At 36.3% G+C, this 26,603-nt stretch overlaps 1 protein-coding gene across 4 annotated transcripts in view; it reads left to right on the forward strand.

Annotated features, from left to right (window-relative positions):
• Window positions 1-26,603, forward strand: part of PPHLN1 (periphilin 1) — a 57,421-nt gene that overhangs the window by 10,675 nt on the left and 20,143 nt on the right. For 3 of the 4 annotated variants that reach the window (XM_039726899.1, XM_039726900.1, XM_039726898.1), the window contains exons 5-8: window positions 9,444-9,694; window positions 13,239-13,318; window positions 15,382-15,501; window positions 17,993-18,133. In XM_039726899.1, coding sequence (XP_039582833.1) covers window positions 9,444-9,694; window positions 13,239-13,318; window positions 15,382-15,501; window positions 17,993-18,133 — 592 coding nt within the window. Of the gene's footprint in view, window positions 1-9,443; window positions 9,695-13,238; window positions 13,319-15,381; window positions 15,502-17,992; window positions 18,134-24,137; window positions 24,576-26,603 lie in introns of those variants that run through there. The other variant, XM_039726897.1, reaches the window with a different exon arrangement.

Raw genomic sequence — 26,603 nt, forward strand, 5'->3', positions numbered from 1 at the left:
ACATGTTTACATAGTATAATACTTTAAAGCAATATATTATATTCTGTGAGGCCTTTAGGATTTGGATTTAAACTTTCTTGTAATGTAAACTGATGTGTCTTGCTTATAGAAGATAAACTTAGCCAAAGGGATTTATGAGATGGTGCTATAAATGTACATAAGTCTGCTGTTTCGTTGCAATATTTGACAGCTCTTAAGGGACATCATACAAGAACCTCATTCTTTATTAAAAAACGTGTGGAGGGAAATAAATATGGCAGTCACCCAAAGAAAATGGTCTTGCTTTTGACAGAGATTGATAAGCAGAGTTGTAATCGTACTCATTAGCACATGCCTTTTTCTTTTAATAAATAAATAGAATCTCTGCCAGAACATTGAACCTCTCAGGTATTCACATGTCTGGGTAGAATAGCTTGTTTATTCATATACAAAATTACAGTTTCCTTATAATAGATCATTGTGGTAAATTCGTTATACCTGTCTACAACTCCAGGCAAGAACTTGTCTGTTGAAATCTTTTGCTCAGAAAACCCATTGTGTTAAGCTGCTAGCTAAATTAGTTTATCTTGGCTTATGATATTTTGGAGGGTGGAGGGGGAAAATGAGAACCTTTTGGAACAAGATAATAGGTAATATACAACTGAAAAGTTGATTCTGGTTTACACTAAATATTTAATGACTTCATATTCAGTTCATGTTTTATGCAGCAGTCTTACTGATTCAGTAGTTGCTACATTTTCTTTAGGAACTGTTTTCTGCTCTGCTGGCTGTAGCTCTTTTGTGCTTGGGACAACCAATTTGTTTTCAAACAGATTTATGTTCTATAATTTGACTGTGATTACTCAGTCAGAGTTAAATATATCTTACTGTATGCTAGCAATTTGGGTTCTGTAGGTCTATAAGTTTTTATTTTGAGTGAATTTTAAGAACTCAAATCTTCTCATGCATTCACATGGCATTTTAAAAATGTCCTGTATGGAAGACTGAGTATAATCAAGAGCAATCAGAAACGTCCACCAGTGCAGGTCAACTGAAAGTTAAAAAGTTTCAGTTTGGACAACTTTGGTTTTATTGTTGTGATGAATCTTTCTTCTGTTTAACTTGGAACTCAGAGACTATGTGAACACTGCCTGTTTTCTTACTAGGAATTTTATGTCAAAATGAGTTTCTGCTCTGCTCATATGGATCCTGTGTACTTATATCTAGAATTATTCTGGAAACCTCATTCAAAGCAAGACTGCTGTCATTCCACTTCTGAAATGTTTGTCACTTGAGAATGGGGGGTAAAGGAGAGACTAGTAGCAGGGCTTCAACTGTAGAATTTTTGTACCACCATCTTATAACGTAAAAGTATAGGGAGGAGGTAGAAATTGCTCTTATTTTCAACTGGAATGTTTTTGCATGTTTTAGCTAATCGTGTGGCTAAATTGGAAGGTGAATGTTGCTTTCACTGGCAGCTAGTTTCAGTTGCTGAGAGAGTAATATTTTAAATATTTTTTTTGCATAACAATTGACTGTGATGTTTATTGAACGCTGTTTTATTTTCTTTGCAAAATTTATCTATCTGATGCTAGAAAACAAGTTTGTTTTCAGAAATTGCTTACTGATAGTTTTGTTCCTTTTAGAGGATCTTGCAGAATTCTAATTGGTTATGCAGTTTCCATCTCAGGATGAGAGAAAGGAGTTTAAACTATCAAATTAGCAGAACTTCCTGCTAACTGATTTTTTTTTTCTGCTGAGCTTCTAAATAAACAGCTTCATATGCTAGAGCTGCCTGTTATATGAAAGTGTAATGGTACTAAATCTTGGATTTAACTTCTCTAAAAGCCCTAAGAGAAAATTGGGTGAGTTTGTTTTTGAAAAGTGTAATTATAATAGGTATTTTCAGTCCGATTCTGTGTGTATGGTATTTGTTATACTTTGGTACTTTTAAATGTTTCAGTTACATTTAAATACACCTTCTCTGCTGTGATTCTGAGGCATTGAGAAGGGATAAAGACAGATTTATAAACTTTGCAATGAATATTTTTATATTCTTAAAAATTGTTGTTGAATAAGGAATGGCCAGGTAGTAAATTGACTTGTAAGTATTTATTTGACAAAATTACAGCAAACACACCAAATTTGGTAAAAAAACAAACCCCAGAAGTTCTCATCATGTCAATTCTCAACTGCTATCATGTTTATTTGACTTGCTTTTGATCCAAAGCTGTGTTACATTTTAAGGATTTGTGGCTTTTTGTGTGTGGAACTGTTTCCCACTGTAGTTTTGTAAGGTTTCAAATTGTCATATGAAATTGATGTCATCATTATATTTTTTAACAGGAGCTAACAGGCGAGACACCTGTTTACTACAGGTGTTGATATGTTGTGGTACACCTCTAAGGAAAAATTCAGTAGTCTGTGCAAAGTCAGTTAAATTTTGTATTAACATTGATTCATTGTTTAAAACTTAGTCACATCTTGGGAAAATTATTATTTCCTTCTAATAAATGTTGTTTACATAATGCTAATGAACTGTAAGGAGCTCATCTGTTTACAATGTATGATAGGATAATGTGCCTAAAGATGAGATTATGTACCTTTACAGTGTAAGGCCTTGATTAATGTATTTCTTAAAGGAAGTCTTTGAAAAATGAGCTCTCCTGGTCCAGTCTTATAGCTAGCACTATAGATGGTATCAAAACTAGTAAGTTAATGCTGGATTGGGAAATAATGAGGCAAACTCCCATGGGTAGCACTTGCTTATTCTGGAAAAGTTTCCTAACTACTTCATTGAAAAACAGCTAGTTTCTGAGAGAGTGGGGGAGGGAAAGAGAAGGGAGTCTCCTTTTGAGTGCAGACAGCTTCTGTTAAGATGGCATCAAACTAAACAATCTCCAAGCCAGTGAATTGGACTGATGAATGTAGTCATGGCTTTCTCATGTTGAGGTGTATTGTCACAGAGGGCTTTGACATAATTTCCCTTGGGAAGGTAAATTCTTATTCATCATCTGTTAGGTTCCAAGGACTTGTTTGTTTATTTTGAATATACTAAACATTTTAGATTCAATTCCCATTGAGAGGGGGTGGGAATATTAGGATACAGGAGAGGAGAGGAGAGGAAAAAGTTTAATGTTCCTGACAATTTAGACAGCCTTTTGTTAAATATTTTGCTTCAAAGAGAAAATTTTTGATGTGTCATTTCCTTGTGTTTAAGGTGTTATGATCTACATCTGAGGAAAAGTCCATCAATAAAGCAATTCCATGATCTCATGCTGTTGGTATTATTTTTAAAAAGATCATACTATTTTTGCGTGGTAACAAATTATTCTTAGTCTTGACATTAGTTCATGATATGTATTTGCATAACCTTAAAGGTTTTTTCCTTTGTATATGAAGCTCTGTAGAACTTGTTTATGAGCTGACAATAAATGCCTTTGTCTAAGTGAAACTGAATATTGATGTCATTGCATGCAGCAGGGTTGGGCCAGCCAGTTGAGTGAATGTCTTTGTTTTCTGAGGTCTGACTTTTGACAGTTGCATATGTTAAATTAAGTCATAACTTATCTAGCCTAGTGTGCCTGATTATTTTTGAAAATGATGCTTGAGAGCATGATTATGAAACTTGGAAGTAAAATGGAAAAAATGTTTCAATGTATTGACTTACGGAATAATAGAATGGTTTGAGTTGGAAGGTACCTTCAAAGGTTGTCTTGCCAACCCCTGCAGGAAGAGAGACATCTTCAGATGCCCCATCCAGCCTACTCACAGCCAGTATTGCTAGATATGTATGTTACTTTTAGGGGAAAAAAGGGACTATTACTTCTTTGAGCCTTATTGATTCTAACTTCAGCTGCTGTAGAATTCTGTAAAGGAACCTCTTTTATTTACTCTAATTATTAAAAGTCACAAATGCAGTAAAGAGACTGATTTCCCTACAGTAAAAGTATGTTTCCACAGCAGTTTTAACTATCTAAGCAGGAGCCATTGTGGTCCTTCCCCTCTCCCTGGTTCTGTTTCAGGTGTTTGTACGTTTCACATAGTTGGTTCTGTGTGCTAGCCCACCACAATGAATTAAATATCCTAGCACTACTTGTGTTCTTTTGCCAATGAACTCATGGCATTCTGCAGCACACTGATGAAAAGCTTAAGTGCTCTTCCAGCAGCTATTTCATGGTTTCTGGATTCTTCTATGGAAGGGTTTTAAAGATAGCTTTTGGGGAAAAAGTAATAGCTTGCTGAACATAAAATTCACTTATGTCCCTAAACTAAAGTGCAAAAATATTTCTCTCTGGGGCTTAGTGTGTATATAAGACAAATGCTTGTCTACATTAAATTGTTTGGCATGTACAAAGTGTGAAGTAAATTCAAAGCCCTCAAACAAAAGACACTTTTGGGGGATATCAATGTGCTTTGGTACCTCAGGGAAATGTTTTAAATGTTTTTTCTGTGTGCTGGTCTCTGCCTGAGGCAGGACGACAGTAAAAGTGCAAGTACCAACTTAGGAATCTTTGTCCATTAGAACTTTGTCTAGAAGATAAAATGTTCACCTGTTCCTCTCATCTTTTAGGGCATTAGGAAAAACAAAAGTATGTAAAGTACTATATTGTGCTTCCTGGCTCTTTTCCAATTTTTAAGCTTATATTGAGATAGAAGATTTCAGTTGTTTCCATTTTGAATTAAGTTTGTTTAGGAATTTATTTAGCAGCTACTGCATAGAGTCATAAAATGGGAGAGGTTTATGAGCTAGGTCCCTGAGCTAGTTGTCTGAACTGCTTTAGTCTTGTGGGGTGGTAGGCTGCTCAAAGGGCAATTGTAAATGTAGCTGTTTCTAGAAATTGTAGTTTGGTCCATCATTTAAAGCAAATACTCCCTCTGGAATGTAAAACCAATGTTTTGTTTTCTATTTTAGAGAAACTGGGGGGTCTTACTAAGCCCTTGTTTTTAAAAATAAGAAAAACCAAGGTCAATTGCATTTGAATGCAGTTATTTTGTCTAATTTGATCTTAATTTGTCTAAATAACACATTTTGTCTTTATTCTGCAGAGTTGCCTAAAGCTGTTTGTTCTTAATTCTTTGGTACTTAAATCTGTGTTTTTCTGGACTCTTTGTTGCTTTGTTTCTCTGTCCTTATCTGTGATTGACCATAATTTCTCCCTGTCACATAACAGAGGGTTTTAGTTTGAATATACTTTTATTATGTAGGCTGATCTTGCAGCAAGTCTAATGGTACATATCAATGGCAGTGAAAAGGAGGAGGGCACTAAGAAGAAGGAGCAGTGGGGTGGGATCTCCAAGGCCATTGCAGTGCATAGCTTTACTATTCAATTAAAGGACATAGAAGTATTTCTCTCTAATGTTGCTGTAATATTCATACTGTCTTATTTTTTATTCTCTGACCTGTTATGACATCCTGAGGTGGTGGCAAGGAGAGAGGAGTTGAGTAGCTTTCATACTGACTGAGGTGGACAAAGATTTGCTTATGATAACTTCAAAAGTACTGCATGCAGCATAAAAATTATGAAACATTTATATATTTTCAAATTCTTTTTTTAGCACATTTGATATTTCTGGGTATCCTTTTCTTCTTGAAACAGTGTTTCACAATGCCCATTTCCTTTTGCCTTCATGCAGAAAGCTGTTAATAAGATTACACTGGCAGGTCCTAATTATGTTAATTTCATTTGGAGCAAAATGCAGATACCACAAGTGCTCTAGTTACTTGCTTACTCATAAAATGTTGAAAACCAGTTGTCAATAAGAAATTGTATTGTCATTTCAAATGAAAGCCATTGAAATCAGATGCAATTCCTTCTATCTATGATGGTGTAATTCACTGTATTATTTCAGCTTATAATAAATCTGCATAAGGATCTTTGGGCAGTAACAAGAGATTATAGTAAATCTCCAAATCAGAGCCTGAGTAAGTTGTTGGTTTGTTGCACAACCGTGTACTGTGTACTTTAGAAAGAAATGGAACGAGTTCTGGGAGAGGGGTGGCTGGAATCTTGCACCACCTACATTTACTTTGAAGATGTTAAAAGTGGAGGTGTTCTTGCCTCTTCTTTTAGAGGCTGGGGGAGTTGTATATTTTATTAAAAATTTTCTACATCATCTGATTCATGTTGGTAGCTCTTGGCAATGTCCTGAAAAGGCAGGCAAAAGCAATTTTAGTCTAACTTTTCCTCCCCCTCCCCCCTTGCATCTGCGTTATGAGGCAGAAAAAGTATTTTCAGTTAAGGATTCAGTTCAGATCTTGACTGTTTTATCACTTTGCACTGAAGTCTGGTGTTGCAGAAGCTATTTATGGTTTTTTCAATTTATTTATAAATTGAAGTTATAGAAGTGTGAGAGTTACTTCTAGGTAAGGTTAGTAATTAAGCACAAGCCTGTAAATGGTGTGTTTAATCCCTTTGACAGTAGCAGTAATCTTTCTCAGATGGAAGGGATCACAAAAATATCTCTGATTTTTTAATCTAGGTTATAGGCAGCACTCACTTGTGAATTACTGGAAGACCCTCCTGTTTCTATTCCATACAATATGCTGGTTTGTTGCCAGTGTTCAGCTCAGTGTCAAAAATGAGAGTTATGTTCACTATGGCTGGACCACGATGTAGATTAATGTCCTAGTTGAAAAGTTCAATGTAGCACTGTATAGAAGTCCCAGAGAATAGTGAGCATGAAGTATTGTAGGCTGTTACCCAGTAGCTAAAACTCAATGAGTGATCTAAGAGTCCTCTTACAGTAAAGCTTTTTCCTTTATTGCATGTGATGTGCTTCATGTACCCAAGTACCTCCCTATTCCTGGGCATTTCACATGCAGGAAGTGATTTAATTTTACCTCTAAGTACTCTTAAGAGATAAACCTGACACACTGGTTTGTGCTAATCTTTGTTTCACAGAGCTTAAGCTATACCACTGTTCAGTTTCTGTTCTGTGGGCAACTGGAAATCTCCTCAGTGTTGTATTCTCTTGGTTCTCTGTTGTGCAGGAAGTCCTACCTTTGTCTGGTCTGTAGTTGTGTTGTGTCCTTGAGGAAACTGGAACTGATGGTGAGCTGAAGTAGCTGTCAGGCTGGAGCTCTTCCCCCAGCTGCCTTTGGTGAATGGTATATCACACTGTTTTTGTAACATTTCCGAAGCTCCTCCAAGACTGTCAGCTTTAGTGAGAACTTCATAGTAAAGTTTCATCGAGGTTAACAAGGATACTGCTTCCTGTTGCAACACTGCTGAGAGAACAAAATTGTGCTTTTAGGATTAAGTGTGAATTATGAACACAAAATACAAAGATTCGAAGGATGCTATATAAAAGGGATTAATTCTGTATTTGTTGTGAAGGGCAGTAGCTCTATTTTAAAGTCTATTTTGCATCTCTATTAAATATTGTCCCTGCTCAATAAACCTTTTGAGTATGTGTTGGAATCTGAAGCATGTGCTTAACTGCTTTGCTGAATTGGGGCCTTCATTACCAAATTGCAGGTGTATGTTAGGTTAAGTATTTAAGGAAAAAAATAACTGTAAAACAATGCTTACTTTGTTCTGTTCAGTATGTTACATTAATGGAAAACATCAGAAATGCTATGCTGTTGCTATGCTGTCCCAAGCAACAGACTTAATATAAATGGCATGAATGTTCTGTATGAGATATGTTCTAGTTAAGAACAGACACGCAGTGATGAAATAAAAATTTGAAAATTGAAAATGAGAGTCTATTTTAGGGTTCATAATATTATTGCAGAATGTGGCTTTCAAATGTTTTCCTGGTTAAAAGTGTTTCAATTACAATTTTGAAAATTCTTACGTGGATATTAGAGCATTTATTAAACATGTGCAATAGCTGGGGCTTCATAAACATTAGCATAATAAACTGTTCTGTATACAAGGGTTTAATAACGTGGTTGTAAAAGTGTGTTTTACATATAAAAGTGGTGTACTTGTCTGCCAGAAAGCTTGGGCTTTAAAAATAAGTAACGTTGTTTAAAGAGAGCGATTAAGAAGGAAATGCAAGAAAAAGTGGCTGTGCCTAAGTCATTCCTGATAAATATTTGATCAATATGTTCTTTAACAAATAAATAATCCCCCACTTAGCTAGAAAAAGTAGCTCAGTGCAGGGTTAATCTAGTGTTCCTCAAGCCTGAACTTACACTTCCTGTCTGTTGCTGCATAAAATGTTCATACATATGATGAAGATGTGCTTTCCATGTAAGAAGTAAACCTGCACTGTGTAAACACATCAGTGTCACAGTGGTTTTGTTTTGTGGTGCTGCCTGTGAAGCTTCTGGAGCCCAAGACACCTTTGGAACATAGAAATCCTTTGTCATCTGTCACAAATATGGGCCTGTGACATGCTGTAGGAATTGTACATCTTTTCTTCTCCACTGACATAAAATTGGCTATAGCTATGTTGTGCTCAGTGAGACCACCAGATCTTTGAGAGGCATTCCTCTCTTTAAAATACTGGACTCTGATGTGAAATAGGAGAGAAGATGCATTCTGATTTACTAGAAATGCTATGAAATCTTGGAGATTTCTATGGAGAAGCTGAGAAGTACTTGCTACTCTTACCAATGCATCTTCTCACCAAGGCAAAAGTGACAAGTCCAGATTCAGTTGGCTTGTATGTCTTTTAGCTCTGAGATTCCTTAGGACAAGTTTGAAATTATACTAGGGTGCTTTTTCACCTTTATACAGACATGTACATTAATATAACTTACAAATAACCAACACATTTGTGCTGTGGTCTGGAGTAACAATATTTAAATTTAGTAGAAAGTTTTGGTGTTTATTAAAATATGGTTTTAAATCAGTTGGTTTTGTGACATTTTACATTAAAGTTCAAAATTAATATTGTGTACTGTGAGAAACATATTTAGGAGATATTAGTCTTCATATTTTCATTCAACAGTTAACCTTGGGTGGATTCATAGGTGAGAGAATAGTTATTCTGCAGATTTCTTTTTGTCTTTGCTGGTTATAAGCTGAAATCTGCCAGTGATATTTTGTGCAGCAAGGTATGTGAAATCAAATGAAGAATATAGGCCCTTGAAAATATGAGAAAAACATAGCTGAAAAACGCCAAATAATGTAAGCAATATTTGCATATTTCTTTTTAGCTATTGTAAATTAAGGCTTAATTTTCAGGGTGTAAATGTACTGAATCCAGACAAAATTGTGTGAGTTCTCATTTCGTCAATGTCTTTTTCTTACATTTTAGCTGTTTTATCAAGAAAGAGAAAGGAATTAGCTTCTAGTAATGAAATCTGAAAAAAATACATTTTTCTTTTTTTACTTCTTTTACTTGTTTTTTATTCCTTGCCTAGTACTCTTAAAAACACTGAAGAGTTTGGATGTGTTTGACATTAACCTGTTGGTGTTTACCAGGCATGAACTGTTGCCATTGTGCTGTTCCATAAACATTGGAAGGATAAACAAGTTACTTATAATTTTCTGTTGTCTTCCAAGGGACGTCAGAGATGGCTTCAGAAGGAAAAGCTTCTATTCTTCTCATTATGGGAGAGATCGATCCCCTCACAAGAGGGACTCTCCTTTCTTCAGGGAATCGCCAGGGAGCCGCAGGGATTCTCCGCACAGCAGATCTGGCTCTAGTGTCAGCAGCAGGAGCTACTCTCCTGAAAGAAGCAAAGCCTATCCTTACCACCAGCATAGCAGAAATATGTCGTCTTTACATAAAAGAAATGTTTCTTCTCAGCAAGGTAATGCTGGATTAATGATGGGAACTGGTTTGTGAGGTGAAACGGCAGCTCACTGTATAAGCCTTTTTTCCTTACATGCTCTTTTTCAAATTAGAAAAGCTGACATTTTGTGCTGTGTGGTGTCTGCTCTGGTTGCTTCATTGGACTCTCTGTTCCCTTATGTATTTCATGTGGGAGATTGTAGGTGTTATTTTGGTATCAGGTCTAGACTGGCTGTAGGAGTTTCAGTTGCACAGCTTTTTCTAGTATTTTATATTTTTAGCATCAGCTCCTCTTACTTCTTTATGTGCTTCATTGGATTTCCTGACAAGAAACTTTGCTTCATCTACAGGAGATGAAGACATTTCTTCCTGCAAGTGGAATAAAACACAAAAAGGGATTAAAAAAATGGAGAAATGAAAGAACATACTTCTACTTGTTTCATTTTCTCCAAATTTTACTAGACTTTTGAAACAGATTGTTTTTTAGCAATTACATTTCAATGTCAAAACCTCTCAGATCTTTCTCTCCTCAAAGAAATGTGAAGCATATCTCAGTTGAGTCTATTCTGACTTTTAAAAGCTTGGCTCTTAATGTTTCCCAGAAGTCTGATGAATCATCTGTTTTGAAAATATTTGAGGTTTCATATTTAAATTATATTGGGGGGGGGAGAAATTGCTTTTTTTAGTATACTACAATCTTAGCCACTCTGCTTGTACAGCTTATGTAAATTAATCCAATTTGATTTCCCATTCTGCAAAGGCTTTCTGGTGAACTATGCAAACCTACTGTTCATTTTGGCAGCTTTTTAAAAGTTAATTAGATTTTTTTTTCACTCACTGAGAAGGCACATTGTATTTCCAGAATGACACTGAACCATTATGTAGCACTTCTTGCCAAAAAAGATCTTTGTAGTTTTGTTAACATTGTTTAAATATCGAGGAATAATTTCACTCCTTACAGAGTAGAGATGGTCTTTCTATTTGGGCATTACAGTGCTTTCAACATTTTGTATCAATACTTAGTGAACATAAATTCCTCTAAGTGTAGGGGAGGAAGAAAAAAAATAAGATAATTAATTTTCTAGAAGTCTTGTAGGTGTGCAGCTTGTAATTGCTAGGGACAGGAAAACAATGTTGTGAGAAATCATACAAAATTTTGGGATGTTTCATGCTTTTTTAAAAATTTTGAGCTGATTTTGATCATATATATTCTAACCATATACTATATGGTTAGAATTACTCAGACAATAGTGGAGGTAGTGATGTAGAAGTAGATAGGAGCTTGGTTTTTGATATTTTCTCCTGTTTGCATGGTTTAATACCTTTCCCAGATGCCTTTAGGTAAGTTTTAAGACACCAGCTGAGTTGTACACTGGACTATTTCTTTCTTCCCTTCCCTGGAAAGGAGAACTACTAAAATGTCTCTTGAGATGACCGAATTAAAACACCTATTTGCAAGGTGTGAATTGTTTAAATAATACTTTTTAGAATAATTATTGGATGTGATTTGCCTTAGGTAAGCTCACGTATTGCACATTTAAAAGGAACATCAGTGGGACATCTCATATATGTAAGCAGTACATTTAAATGGATTTCCAACATGCAGAGTATATACTATTTCATGTGGAATTTGCAATATGACATCCTTCTAAAATATTATAATGCTGTTTAAAATCATGCTATCTCAATAGGTGTGGCCACATCACTTCCACTAAAGAAGAAATATCCCATGCTCTACAGCCCTTCATACATTAGGATAAATACAGAATTTAAACAAAGAAAACTGTGGGGACATGAAGAAGCTTGGTAGAGGGAGGGAAAGGGCTAATGGAAAGGGCAAGCATTCATCTGTGATGGGAGAGCATGGAGAGGAGCAGGATGGGATGTTTAATTTTACAGGTTGGGCTTTGGGGCTCAAAATAGCCACACACATTCTGAAAAAAATGGCCTAATAATGTATTCTAATTAAATGGTGGTTTTTCACTTTGTTTAACTTTGAATAATTTTCTGCCATTTGTATCAATTAATTTCATCTGTTCAGGTGCAAACATATAATCCATTCAACTGATAATAATCTTTAAAGAATCAAGTCTGACAAAGGAGCCATGTGGGAGACAGAGTTAGAGTAGTCCATGAATTTAGAAGGAGGTGGCTTGCCTGTGGGGCTGAGAAGCAGGTATCACAGGAGCAAAACTTGTGTTACTTAGTGGTAACAAAGGAGATGTTCTGTGCTTTGTTGCTTTGACTCATTAAATTAAAACCATATTTAAAGTCATAATGAACAATCCCATTTATAGTTCTACAAAAATAATTTCTATCCCAATTTTCTTAACACTTCAATAGCTTTTTAAATTAATCCTTTTATTAATTGTATATATAAAAATTTAATGGAAGCCAAAGTAAGCTTACATTACCTTGGCTTATTTGTGATCAGTCAACTGTTTCCAAGTCAGCGTGAATAATCTGGTTAATTTAGGCCTACTGACAGCATGTTTGCTTTTTGTACTTACCTTTTGCAGATCTCTTAGATGTAATCTGTGAACCACAATTTGGAAACCAGTAGTTTACATTGCAACCAGTTCTGTTGCTGTGGGCTGCCTGTAACTGGTCTGTGGCAAAGCTGTGCACAGATTGTGATTAGCACTGTGAATTTGATTTGACATTTGGCCAATTTTAACTTATATAAGAAAGAAAGCAATCTTACAAGAAGCATCTACTCCGTGGTTGATACAATACAGGACCGTTTCCCATGGCAGGTCTTTTCAACATACTGTGGCCTGCTAAACTAGTTCATGCACTACCCAGTTACCTTGAGTGATTGACTGGTGTGTAATATTTCAACTGTTTCTATTATTGCAGGAATATTAAAAAGTGAAATCACATCATCTAGTGGTATCATACAGATACACCCTTTCAGTTAATGATGGAAAAAAGGACAGTGGGTTTTCTTTAATGTGTGAAATTACACAGCTGTATCATTTCTCCTTGGGAAGAGGAGAAAATGTTGCCAGTATTTGTCAGATGATGGAGTATGTAGATTTTATAGCATCATTAAGGTTGGAAAAGACCTCCAAGATGGAGTCCAACCTTTGACCTAACACCACCCTATCAACTAGACACTAAAGCAACTAAATGGCGTGTCCTGTGTTTCTTGAATGCCTCCAGGGATAGTGGCTGCACCACCTCCCTGAACACTAGTCACTAAAGCAGCATGGCACTAAATGCCATGTCCTGTCGCTTCTTGAATGCCTCCAGGGATAGTGGCTGCACCACCTCCCTGAACGGCTGTTCCAAGCTTAGCCACTCTTTCAGTGAATAGATTCTTCCTGGTGTCCAGCCTGAGCCTTCCCTGGCCCAGCTTGAGCCTATTTCCTCTTGTCAGTAGTTGCCTGGGAGAAGAGTTCAATTCCCATCTTGCTACAACCCCCTCTCAGGTAGTTGTTGAGGGTGATAAGTTTCATGTCTGATGTGAAAAAATTTCACTGCCATTTTTCTAAGTCAGTAAACATATTTGCAATATATATCTTTAATTTGTCAGTCATTATTTTTTTCCTTAATTGTAGGTAAAGAGAGGACAGTTCAGTCACTGAAAACATCAAGAGATGCATCACCTTCAGGGTCCACAGCAGTACCTTCATCAAAGGTGAATTTTCTTTTTGAGTACTTCACACTGGTTTAGATTGTTCATTGTTGGATTTTTTCCCCAGTTGGAAGGAGATACTGCATACGCCTGTTAAAGTGCATATTCCTTATGGTATTACTTCCTGTTCCTTACATTAGGAATAGGACTTGTTCTTAGAATTCTGTGTCATTGTGAGTATGTTAGTATTACCTCTCATTTTGACACAGACACACCTGCCAAGTATTCAGTGGGGAAAAACCCCAGGCTTTGGTTGTGCCATGTCATTTTAAATGCTTATCTCTTACACATTGCTTTTAGAACTGCTGTGCCAGCTGATTGCCATTGTCCTTAAAGGGGAAGGCAACTGATGAATTTTCAGTGATGTAAATAGGGAAAATAAGATAAAAGCATTATGCACAAGTTACACTGATTTGGATTGTAAAATATACTTTATAATTAGTTTACTACTGAGTTTTTAGACTCAGCACACTGCAGCTTAGTATCAAATCCTTACTTAATACACACCTTTGAGAACAAGGAGGCATTGCAAAATCTTTTGCTCTTGTGTTAATATGTAATGTGAGCTTGAGCTCTGTAAATGTTCTGCTTTCTTCTTCAGTCAGGTCTGATCTATGCTGTATTGGTTTTTTGCCATCAGTTTGCAAGTATGTGCTGGTAGTGAATATCCACTTAATATAGGCTATGCAAAATGAAACTTTGTTTGATGGAAGTCATTTCCCCAGAGAGCATAAGTATTTATTGAGTATGCATCAGTTGCAGAGATGGAAATACTTCTATGACTGTTTATTGACTTTCCACTTCAGTCCCCAAATCTGCTTATAGTGTAACTGCCCTGTGTCAGTGGAGCTTTTTGGAATCAGCCTCTTGGCTGGAGTTGCACTGAGCAGTTAGGTTACCCAAGTGCTTCACTAACTCAGAAGTACTCTTGGCAAAACATGAGCATCTCCAGAGCCAGGGTCTTACAATTTATCAAGGCTGGAGAAATCAGTTATATGCTATATATTAGTGATTACAGGAGATAATTTTCAATGCTCTAAGTTATAATTTAGCTTTGAAATTCTTACAAAGGTATATGTTTCCATAGCAATACTTCTTTTCACCGTAGTATCTATTTGCAGATCTAAAAAGGTATTTTTATCTATAATTATATTTTGCATATTCATGCATGTGAATCAATACCTGTTGATGTTACCTGATCTTAGCCACCTGTTTGACTGTGGCATGAAATCTTCTGTGTTTTTCTTTATTAGCTGTATGGACTGTAAGCCTTGGAGGCTGTATACAAAATAGAGCCGAAGGCGGATGTGTGAGACAGGGACAGCTGCTGAGCAATGTGACAGCCTTTTGCTTTTCTATGTTATTGATGAGAAAAAAAAATACCAAAAAAGAGACATTTCTGGTTTTTTGGAGGTGAGGGGGCAGCAGTTTAAGTTTTTTTAATGAGATCTATTAGGTTGGCTGTTTCTTGCAAGTTTGCAGCCCGAACAGCTGCTGCTGTTTTCAACTGTAAAATACATTCCTGTTCTGTCTCTTCAGAAGTGTACCTGTGCAAATACCATTACTTTATCCCATAAAATTCACCCAGGATTTAATACATATTTATAGCATTCAACCTATAGAATTAAATTTAGTCAGACTAAATTAAACAGATTTTTCTGTATTCCAATATATATTAGTTAATTCCTTTTATGGCTTGTGGAAATACAGCAGGTTGTGTGAGATTTTCTATTAATTATGTTACTCCTTTCTTCTAAGTGCCCTCTTCATATCCCTCCATATTAATCTTTGTCACCTCTGAGTTGACTGGTTGTAATTCTGTAATTTGCAGTTATAGAAAACAGGGATTCCTATTGCAACATTGGGTTGCACTCTTCTTCTGGATTCAGATAAAGGTGGTGTCTTTATGACAGAGAATTTGACAGCAAATGAAATAATTTCAACTTTCTTTTTTCCTATTTTAAAATATTCTAGGGATCAGAATAACTAATTATTTTCATTTTGAAGATTTTTGCCCTGTGTAAGTGTATTTAATGTTAAACCTTAACTGTAATATTTTTGTACAGGCCCTGGAGAAGAGCAACAGACTATCAGAGAAGGAACTTGCAGAAGCTGCAAGCAAGTGGGCAGCTGAACAGTCAGAGAAGGCCGAGGAAAGCAATTTACCTGAAATAACAGAGTATGATGTAAGATAGGATTATTAATCCACTTATTTCCAAGTGTTGCAACAATAGGCTCTTGTTTTTCTGTACTCTTCATAAAGGCACATTTTGTAACTTAATCCTGAATTTTTCTGCCTATGCTGTTAAATATTTGTTGAAAGGGAGTGAGAGGAAGATTAAAACCTTGAGATTTATTTATTTTGAAAAAATACACAAGGCCACAGCACATTTTGTTAGTATAATTTGCATTGATGTTGAGCTATGACTGACACAATGAAGTTTCAGCTTTCCCAAGTGCTCTCCAAAGAGCTCTTGTAGTGTAGGTCTGTGTGCCCACTGAACTCCTTAAAATTAGGAGAGGACTTCTGAGTCAAAACACGAGTGTACGTGTAAAACATAAGACTTAAGGAGAGAATCTCTGGTTTGTTGAGTTCCACGTCAAGCTGTGCCAGCCTACCATGTCATGTATTCTTTTTCAGAAAGCAGTCCTCCATTATATTAAAAATAAACCTTACCTTGTTACTGCAGTGGGTATATTTTTTATTTTCCTCAGAACCCTTATTTCATTATTAATCAAAGTTAATTATTTCCCAGTTTATTTCCTTTTGTTTTCACCCCTTCTTGTAGTCCACTCCTGGCTATGTTGAAGTGAGATAGCCCTTCTCAGTCATTTGTTATACTGCTCTTGGATAAGATGTCTTTTTTGGGTTCTGTTATGTTAGTGGAAAATGTATTTGTCATTTAAAACAACCCAAATATTATGTTATCTAAAATAATCTGTTTCAATTCTGTGATTTTTTTTTTTCTTTAACTTTCACTTTATTTCAACTTTAGAGGCATTCTTAAAAAAAGAAAAATAGTATCTACTTCACAAAGTCATGTCTTAACCTTTCCAATTAATGGGTTTGGTTTTTTAATTTGTTTTAAAATAATTTTAGGGAAAATGGATGTGTCTTGGGAAGTGTCACATTTCCACTTGTAGAATATAAGGGCTAGGTTAGAAAAATAAACTCACTGAATCCATATTTATTTGAACTTTCAAGTCCTGTCCATTGATGTAATGGGTGAATGCATGAGCAGCTCTCAATAGTGGTCAGGAAGATCTAGGTAGATACATAAACTGAAAAAAGCAATTAAAAAAAATAAAAAAGGGGAGGAAGTGTTAGAGTGAAGAAAAAGCAACAGCTGATCCAAGGATGAATACCATATGAGGGAGAACAGATGCATGGACATGTCTGAGAGGTTCAGCAGAGAAATATCACTGTGGTTCTTGATGAGGGAAAGGTAATGGGAGGAAGGAAAGAACAGAGTGGGCCACATGGAGAAGAGTTGTTTAAAGCATCCTCCACACCTCAGAGAAAATTGCAGTGGCAAAAAGATTAAACATATGGAATCCAAGTGAAGCAGTTGTAGTTGGTTGTGGTGCAGTCTGAGATGATTTATTGACTGAGAAGGTGGGCTGTAGAAATGCTAATGAAGGAGGTGAGGCATCTCATTCTGAGTCTTAGAACAAAGGACTTTTTACCTTGATTAGTAGGCTGTCACATATGAATTGCAAGAATTCTTACCTTTTTCCTGTTTATCTCACATAGTGCTTAATACTTGAACTTTGTGTTGCACTGAACTTTTTAGCAGCTTTCACTTACTCTCAGGCATTTTACTCTTCACTGGGATTTGGGATTCAATCTGAATGGTTTGTGTTGCTGCTAAGGTTTGAGCAGATGTTCACAGGACCACTTAACCTTTTTACTTCCTTTTCCTGTCTAATGCTTTTCCCTTTCATGTTAATTAAGTCTTAAGATTCGTTACCTTTGCTATTTAATAATAGAAACTAGTTTTCATCATCTTCAATTTTCAAATCCTATTTAAAAAAAAATAATTATAAATTTGTTCTATAATATTTGATTTAAATAATGCTGTAAAACAGACCTGTTATATTTTCTGTATAAACTCCTTGGGGGTAGCATGTGTTTTCTTTGGAGTAGGAATACTGTCTTAATTTCTGTTCTAGAGGGAGAAATCTTCAAATCACGTTTGCTTTTGCTATGCGAGTTTTTGCAATAATAATAATAGACCTGTGGCCCTGAATGCTTCAAGAGTTCTCCCTGACAGCATTTTTATTTTGTTGATGCCTCTGTACCTTTGCTTTTGTTACTTTTGTCCTTTCCCAGAAGACTAGTCACGTTTTCATTGTGGATTTTTCTTGCATTCTGGTGTTACAAATACCACATACAAAAAATTTCTTCTCAGTGGATAGGCTGGTAGAGGTAATCTACATCATTGCCTTTACACAGTTAAGGCTGTGTCACAGGGGGTTTTATCGTGTTATGTTTTCTACCTGTTTAAAATCTGTATTTCTGTATCTGTGAAGACTGTAACAATAACACTTTACTAATAGTCTTGATGAGCAAACTCATATCTCTGATGACTGTGTTTGGGCTTTTAGGGCTTTTTCATCATACTGTGATTGTTATTTTTCTCTGAAAACTGAATTTGTTTGGTTTTTTTTTTTAAGGCTGGGTCTTCAGCTCCATTATACATTGAGCAAGCAGAGGAAACAGAGGCAAATCTGACGGATAATACGGAATTATACGAGGACAGCCAGCTTCTAGGTCGTTCAAAAGCAATTGCAACTAAGACAAAGGAGATTGAACAGGTGAGTATTCTTGGCATTTTGTCGCTAATGCAGTAATGGTTTGCTCTGCTAAAATCACCTTGATTTATTTTTTCCTCCTCCTTGGAGTGTAATATGAATGTAATTTGATTTTTCAAGATGATGTGGTATCATCTCCAACAGTTTAATTCCGAAGAGCCATGGCACTTATTTGCACATGGAAATTAATGGTAGTTTTCTGCAACTTAGATACAACAACTGCTGTTTTGCAAGCTCAGCTAAGACAATGACAGACTCTTAATTCTAGTGGCCTTTGTTCAGCTGCCTGTGAGGGCCATTTCCTGGGCTGCAGCACTGTTCGTTTTTATTGACACTTGAAAATCAGATATCTAGTCTATTGGTTTTGGGGGTTTGGTTTTTTTATTTTCTCTTCTCTTAATATTGACTTTGCCTAATCATGTTCATGGTGGGCACAGCTTTCCCTGTGTGCAGGGTCTGGCTGGGATGGAGTTTTACCAGAGTGTGCTGTAGCTGTGAGAGCCATGATGCAGTTGGTTTATCCCTCTGTGCCTGATCACAGGGTCACAGATGGCCTAAAAGAGCTAGTACCAGATGCATAAACTTAGAACTTTTTAAAAATTACAAACTGGAAAAAAAATACACAGGCTAGGAAAAGATTTTTTTAAAATAGCTGTTGTGATTAATTAGCCTCATGCTAGTGAACATATGGTTAAATTTCCCTAGGCTCAAGGACAGAGTTATAGTGAAAACAGATGAAAATTTGGTCATAAAACCCAAATATTGTTTTCCATATGATCTAATCCTACTGTGTTTGGTAGAGTTTGCACTTAATTCTAGGGAAATCTAGATTATGTTCTATAAAATGGACCTATTAGGACCTTAGTTCAGAAAAGCCTGAGGAGTAACTTAAATTTGGATTTTATATAACGAGTTTCTTCTGTTGTTCATTTGAATATTGAAGCTATCAGCTTCTGCAGAATTTAAATAAGATTCTAGAATGATGCTAGAAGTATTTTTCTGAATTGAACAAGATGCTTATTTTCTTATAATCCATGAACTGTGAACTTGTTAAGATTTAGACAAGATATTTACTTAATTTTCCAGTCTTAATTTTTAATGATTATCTACATATTTTTCACATAAATACTTAAAATTAACTTCTGGATCTGCAATTAAATTTTCTGGGTTTAAAAAAAATTGTTGGGGTAGACCTGTTGATTTTCATAATGATCATGACTATCATAATGAGTCATCGTAATAAAATACTGTGAATCTTCGTACTATGTATGGAACCAGTCTGTAAAAATTTGTATACTAACCTGTTTACTTTGAGTTCTCAGCATCTAAAAGTAAATTTAAATTAACATTTAAATCTATAAAGTGAACTGTAAGCTTGTACATTTATAAAAAAGCTTTTTTGTAATTTATTTCTGATTGTTTGTGTTGAGGACTCAAGTAATAGCAGAAAAATTATTTGGCTCGATGGACTTCTTTGCAGTTAAATTTCATTCAAGTGTTTAATGTAGTATTTCTGGAATGTAATTTTGTGGGAGGATTACTAAAATAAAATGCTTATTGCAAAGACTTATGCTGCAAGAATGGTGAAGCTGTAATCCTTCTGCAAAGCAAGATTTTCAAGAGGTTGTTTTTCAGTATGCACTGGACAGTTATTTAGATATTTAAAATAAGCAAGAAATGACGTCAGGGCATGTACCACTGGGTATATGTTAAAGAATTGGTGAGGGCCCAGCTAATGTTTGAAAAAGTGAGGTTTGACCCATTGAACTACTTCTGTCTCCTACACTTTTCTTTCTCTCGGAGCACCAGATTGAATGTTGTTTGCTTTTTGGTTTGTATTTATTCTCAGCCTGATTGCCAAGTGTTTCCTGACTGTTCCAGACTCCTGATAAAGCCTTCTTTGCTTTGCCCTCTCCATATCCATTTGTCTCCAAAGCTCTAACCTGCAAAAGGAGCAAAATTTTCCAAATATGTACTTCATAGGATGGTACTATTTCCTCTGGGAAAACCCAGAGGCAAAAAACTGTGCTGACAGAACATGCACGGTGTTGCAATGAGCAAATCCATTGCTGTGCAGCAGAGAAACAGGCAGCCTGATGCCTTGGGCAGGAGGGAGGTGGCAGCTTGTGATCTAGTCTGTTTTTTCTCTTAAGAAAAACAATCAAAAATATCCCTTGAGCAATTGAATGAAATATTCATACAGGTGTTCTGTTTTAAATGAGCCCATGGCAGTATCTTGCGTATCGCTCCTATCACTCTTTTGTAAAGTTGCCTCTGCCTTTTCTCTTAAGCTACAATAACACAATTGCTAGTTTCAGAATTTTAAATGAAGCATGATTGTAAGTGATCACCCTGGCTCATCAAGAAAAAGTTGTATGTTATTTATTTGAAGTGGGACTTACTGCAAACATTCATGCTAAATCATGTCATTTGAAGAAAAATGAATTTCTTTGTGTGCTGATGATGACAGGGCAAAATGTGTCAAACCAAGGGCTAGTTGCTGTTTGCTATATAGTGTCTGTCTTTTAGGAGTCTGCAGTTGCTTTGCAAATATTAACTGAAGCTGACATAAAGAGAGGAAACTAGAAGTTCTGCTCACGGATAAAGGCTTGGAAAAATCCAGACACTGTTTAAACAGAGCCAAGAATTATCTGTGTTGCTCCCAAACTAGAAAAACTTTGAAGTATATATTTCATTTGAAGTGTGCCAATATTACTTGGAAAGGAGGGGTATGGTTGCAGATGCACAGATGCTTGAAAACATTTCTGAACAGGGACTGCAGATCCTGGGCATTTTTGTCTCATCTTTGAAACAACAGGCGTAGTGACATTCTTGTGGAAACACCTAGGGCATAGGACTTACCCCAGCCCATCTCCTCAAAACAGGGCCTTAGATCAGGGCGTTCAGGGCTCTGTCTGTCAAACTGAGCCCTGCCTATTTAAAGTGAAGGAGGCTCCGCTGTTTCCCTGGGCAGCGTCTTCCAGTGTCTTGAGCTCTCTGTCTTGAACTCAGCTGCCATCACATTCCAGAACATGGTTTCTTTCCACCAAGGACACGGTTTCTGCTCACTTCTTCTTTTGACAACTTTCTGTCCGCATTCTTGAAGTGCAGAATCCCATCTCCTTGTTGTGGTCCCCTGCTTTTGGGACCTGCCCCACTGGGAGTGGGCTCTGCTGCTCTCAGGGAAGGGTTGATTTCCTAGAACACCCTGGCTCTGACACTTCATGGTTGGAAGAATAGGGTTTTTTCTGGCACTTCTGTGTGGCAGGTACTGTGGAAATGTTTCCCTTCAATCCAGGCGCAGTCTTTTCAATCTTTGTTCTTCTGCATGGAGCGGAAATTGTGCAACATTAATGTGTGTCTCATATTTTAATATATCCCATTATATGTTTTTTCATGTTCTCTCCTTAATAAAAAGCTCTGGAGAGTTTTGGTGGTTTTTTTTTGTTGTTTGTTTGGTTTTTTTTAATAGAATACTGAGATAATTAACTTTCTGGGTTGGGATGTTTTTTGATTATTTGGTTGGGGTTTTTTTTTGAAGTTAGGTGTTTCCTTAGATCTTTGAACATGCATTTCCCTCTTTTCTTTGCTTTTACGGTTTTGAAATAAGGTGTTAAATGTTGTCTGAGCACCCCGCCTGAGCTGGGTGAAGTAGAGCCCCATTAAACAGATGCTTAAACGATTGGTCTGGTTACTCGTAAACAGCATTGTAGTGAATTTTGCATCTGCATGTCAGGATCAATGTATGTGTATAGTTTGCTAATGTAACCATTTCGTGCACTTTTTAAATATCTTTGCATTTAATGACATTCATTACGCTTTAAGTTAAGATTTTGGAGTTGTTTAGTTTCTGGTTTTATGTAGTTAAGGATCAGCTTATGCTTTTAGCATGTAATGTGCTGAAGTGTGGTGGTTTTTTTCGGAAGTGATGACAAATGTGTCCCTGGTGTTAAATTCATGATTGGAGCTATTCAGCATCAGTGTTGCACAAAAGGCTATCTCTTTGTTCTTCCTTCATGAGCACGGGTAGCAGGGATTCTTGAAATGTCTTATCTTGTCTAGACATCAAGTCTATAACACTGTGTTAATTAGTCCATTATTATGTGTCCACTTTTCTTACATGTTGCATATTCAGGTTGGGGTGACATGTATTACGTCTGAAAATCTATTATTTTCTGAAGACAAATTTCACCAAATGCCAATTTTACCACGTACCCTCCTTGAATCTGTCAAAAAAATTTAAACCTCTGAGTTTCTGTCTCAATTTGGCTAGTGCCACAGATTTCTGGCATCTAAGGAATTAATTAAGTACAGGAATGAATACATTCATGAATGCTTTTTTATTCTTAATGGCTGACTGTATGCTTTCAGTTCACCAATGTTTTTAAATGTTCAACAGAACAATATTTTTTAATGTTTAAACATTTAGTTTAATTGCTTCTTTAGCTGACATTCTAAATTGATATTGCTTGTTAGAGTCCTCAATAGTATTAATGAGCTGTTGTCCTAATGGGACTGCCTTGTTGCTGGAAGATGCTGAAAATCAGAGATCTTTCTAAAGAAGAGGTGTTTCCTGTTTCCCTTCTGTCATAGCTCTTGTTCTGGTAAGATCTATATAGCAGCAGCTGAATTGTACTTGTGTGTACTTAACACTTGTTAATGGGACTGTTCTCCGGAGATGCTGCTCTGAGAGAAGACTGACTTCTCACAAAGTGATATTTTACACTGAAAGCACTTTGTTAAAATTTTTGGTTTTAATATCAACAAAGCATGACTAAAATTATACAGACATTTCTGTCATAATAAAATAGCTACAGTTTGTGTAGTGTATGGGAGTTTACTGTATGCCTTCCTCACTGCCCCCAACCCCTCTTGTGTCCTTTGCTATTTTGTTTTGCTTCAGGCAAAACTATTTTGTAGTTCTTTAACAGGATAAAGATGAAAGAGGATGTAAACATGAAGTAGCTTCTGCATCTATGTCTGGGGATAAGCTCATGGTAAATGCATTGGAAAAGTTTTGTAAGGCTTGGCTGTGAACTTAAGTGTCTTAAGTTCTAGCAGTTTTAGTAAAATAAGTAAATTAATAAATTGGAGTAATGGGAATCCAGGAAGGGGTGAAGGAGGATGTCAGAGCTGGCCTTGGAGGTATCTTTTTTTTTTTAAAAGCTCACTTCAGCTGAGCAAGGGAAACTGGTTACTGTTTCCTTTGATTAGCTTGTTGATCTGCTTGTGCTGTTGCTCATTTCAGGCAAAATTATCTAGCTTAGAAAAAATCCCCTAATTAAAATATAAGTTAAGAAGTAGGTGAGTTAAGTGAAGCTGAAGGAGCTGGAACAGTAGCTAAAAACACATTAAAGGATTATTTCTGGTTGTGGATGAGGTCAGACATGCTCTGTTTCTGACAGGAGTAGACCAGACAAGAGTAAGAGGCCAGATGAGAGTGAAGATGGGGAAGCTGTAGATTATCACTCCTGCCTGGCTTTGCTGCTGTCCTTCAAACCTTCTGTACTTAATACACAGTGACAAGGCCTTAACGATGGGCTCATCATCATCAGTCTAATTTGGTTGGTAGCATAGTACTACACAGCATGCCTCCTCTGAGCTTATGTTTATTTTACTTAAATGTAAGTTGTAATTCAGTGTGTTAATTTATTTTTTCCTAATCAGGAAAACATGTGTGTCAGGTTTTATTTTGCCTTAAGCTTCTCAGAAAAATTGATGATAACTCTTTTACTTAATTGTATCATCTGCCTATGTGGTTTATTTGTTTCCTTGTATCAGTATCCCTCTCCTTATGTATAAAAGTCAAGTGATTTATTTATTTCTACGTATTCTTAGACACCTCTTTCATATTAATTCCGACCTGCTATTTTTCTATCTTTTAGTATTTATTCTAGACTTCCTTTTTACCATTACAAAATCAAATCAGTCACATTGTAATGTTTATTTGATGTCTATATTTCATGCTTGTCTTAAGGGGTTGTTATTGTTTTCTGTTTCTTCGTAGGTTTGGGGTTTTTTTGTGCTGGAGTCCTTCAATTTTGCAAATATGACCTATTTGCTAGAAATTTTTGTTTTCATGTTTGTGAAACTACAAGAAGGAGAATCTAAAAGGTTTTGGTCAGTTTCTTCATTGTATCTTTTATTCTCCTTACGAATGCATTTATTTAAAGCAGGATACTTGTAAAAAGGATGTAGTGTTCACATGCCGTCTGAACAGAGAGAAGCTGTGAGACAAGCAGAGAAGAAGGAAAACATAGTTCTTACCTCGTTTGCTGTGCTGAAGTGGAATGCAATATGGAAATTGTTTACCCAAAGTGAGGATGCTTTGTTCCCTTGGCCTGTCAGGGCTAAGTGTGTGTGTGAGTCTGGACTGTGACGAGACAGTCACGGGAGTGTCGAGAGATGAGTGCAGTTCTGTGCAGTTGTGAGCAAGGGTGAGTGCAAGGCAGATTCACTTTAGATATAATGTATACAGTATAGAACAATAAAGTAATTATTTAGCCTTCTGATGATGGAGTCAGATGCATCATTCTCTCTTCCCTTCGTCGGGGGTCGCTCGTGCAGTAATAAAAGGATATGAACACTTTAACTTACTTTCCTTTTCTTGTGTTTGGGCCACCATGCTATAGAAGTTGCAATCCTGAACTTTCCATTTGTTCAGCTGTGTTCTATTCCCCTTCTATGGACATTAATGGGTTATTTGGTGTGCACTGCCATGTTCGTAATTACAAACTGCTGCATATGCAAAAGCAGTGCAACTCATTTTGCTCAGCACCTGAAGGTATGGTTTAATAAGGAATTATATTACCACATTGCAGATTTTTGCCAGCAGCTTTTTTCATTGGAAAGCTGATAAAAAGTGAGTGTTATTTAATATGCAGTGCTCATAGGGAAATACTTTTAAGAGAATTTAATACCAGAAATGTATGCATTTATCCAGTAACAGTGGGGTATTTCTTAGAGGGGATTGAATTAAATGTAGCTCACCTTCAGCTCTCACCACCATTTATTGAAGATTGTGTTTGCCTTATGTTTTTTCATGTAAACAGTTTAGGCCAAAATAATGCTGATCACATTATTTTGAAGTTGCCAAATGCTGGCTATTCAACCCATTGACAAATGTAGAGTTTTTGATGTAGTGGCACTTCATTACCTGATCAAGCAGCCTGCAGACTGCAAGATGTCAGAGGATTGTTTGCTTACAGACATTCTTAAAGGGCATTGTTACAGGTGTTACCATTTGGTGGCAGATCTCTGGAAGACTTAAATGGGAGACAGCTAGTAATTAGGTACTTGATTAAATTGCCGGACTTAGTCAAAACCAAAATAAATGTGAAAAAATGTTGTTCAAATCTGAAAGACAAGATTGACTTCTTGGTCAGATAAAGTGAAAATCTAAGGAGTTATTTATTAAATAGCATTTTTTCAATCAAAAGCTGATAGTGATTGAAAGCTGATGGTGATTGTTTGACTTGAAATTTCTGGTTCTGTTATGAGAAATGTGAAGAGGAAAAACAGGATGAAAAACATGGAAACTATAATAATGAGTGGGCTGGAAAGAAGAAAGATTAGTTTCAAGAGATGATGAGTGTCAACAGGATTGGAAAAGGTGTTAGAAATAGAAGAAACTCACTAAAAATGTGTGGGCCTTGATATACAATTAGGAATTAATTTTGAGAAATTGCCTACTGAAAGAACTGTCAAAAGTTGAGATGCTTGGAAGGATAAACAGAATTGACACTGGCAAACCTCCTGGGAATGATGAAGGATAAAACCAGAAATGAATCGCCTAAGCCTTGATAAAGGCAATAGTTCCTGTGGGGGTGAGGGTTATTGTTTTTGTGGGTTAGATCTTTTTGCTTGTTTGTTTTGGGTTGGTTTCTTGGGGTTTTTGGGGTTTTTTTTATGGTGGGCTTTTGTTGTTGGTTTTAATAACTTGGATTTAATTCAGAGGATAGATCCTTCTGTCCAAATTGGTACCCAGCTTATTGTTGTTTTAACAGTAGGGCATTGGTGGATATAAAAAGTAGGTTAGCAGTGGCTTTTTTATTTTTGAACTGTTTTAAGGATTAAATGTAAAAATATCTCTTTGTAGGCTCAATGCACTGAGGATTAAATTTATTCTTACAACCTACTGTCTCTTCAGCATTGTAACTAGGGAAACTTGCTGCTTCCTGGATTGAAGCAGAATAAGAACAGAATCAGTCCCATGTGCCTAATAATTAGATCCGGAAACTGATGTCTATCCAGAATAGATGTCTAGCATCTCTACTCCCCTCCACCCTCAAAACACTAATTATGTATATCTTCTGAAAGTGAGGATTCAGGAGTCCAAGTGGTGCTTAAACCAAGATACATATAGGGCATGCAGAGCACAGTGTCATGAGGGAAAGTTCCATTAAACCCTATGTGACGATGGGATGGTGGTAACTGAGCAGACTTGTAAAAACCCATGGAAAGTGGCAAACGA

The sequence above is a fragment of the Passer montanus genome, unplaced genomic scaffold (assembly GCF_014805655.1).
Source record: "Passer montanus isolate IOZ18808 unplaced genomic scaffold, ASM1480565v1 scaffold6, whole genome shotgun sequence".
Classification (NCBI taxonomy): domain Eukaryota; kingdom Metazoa; phylum Chordata; class Aves; order Passeriformes; family Passeridae; genus Passer; species Passer montanus.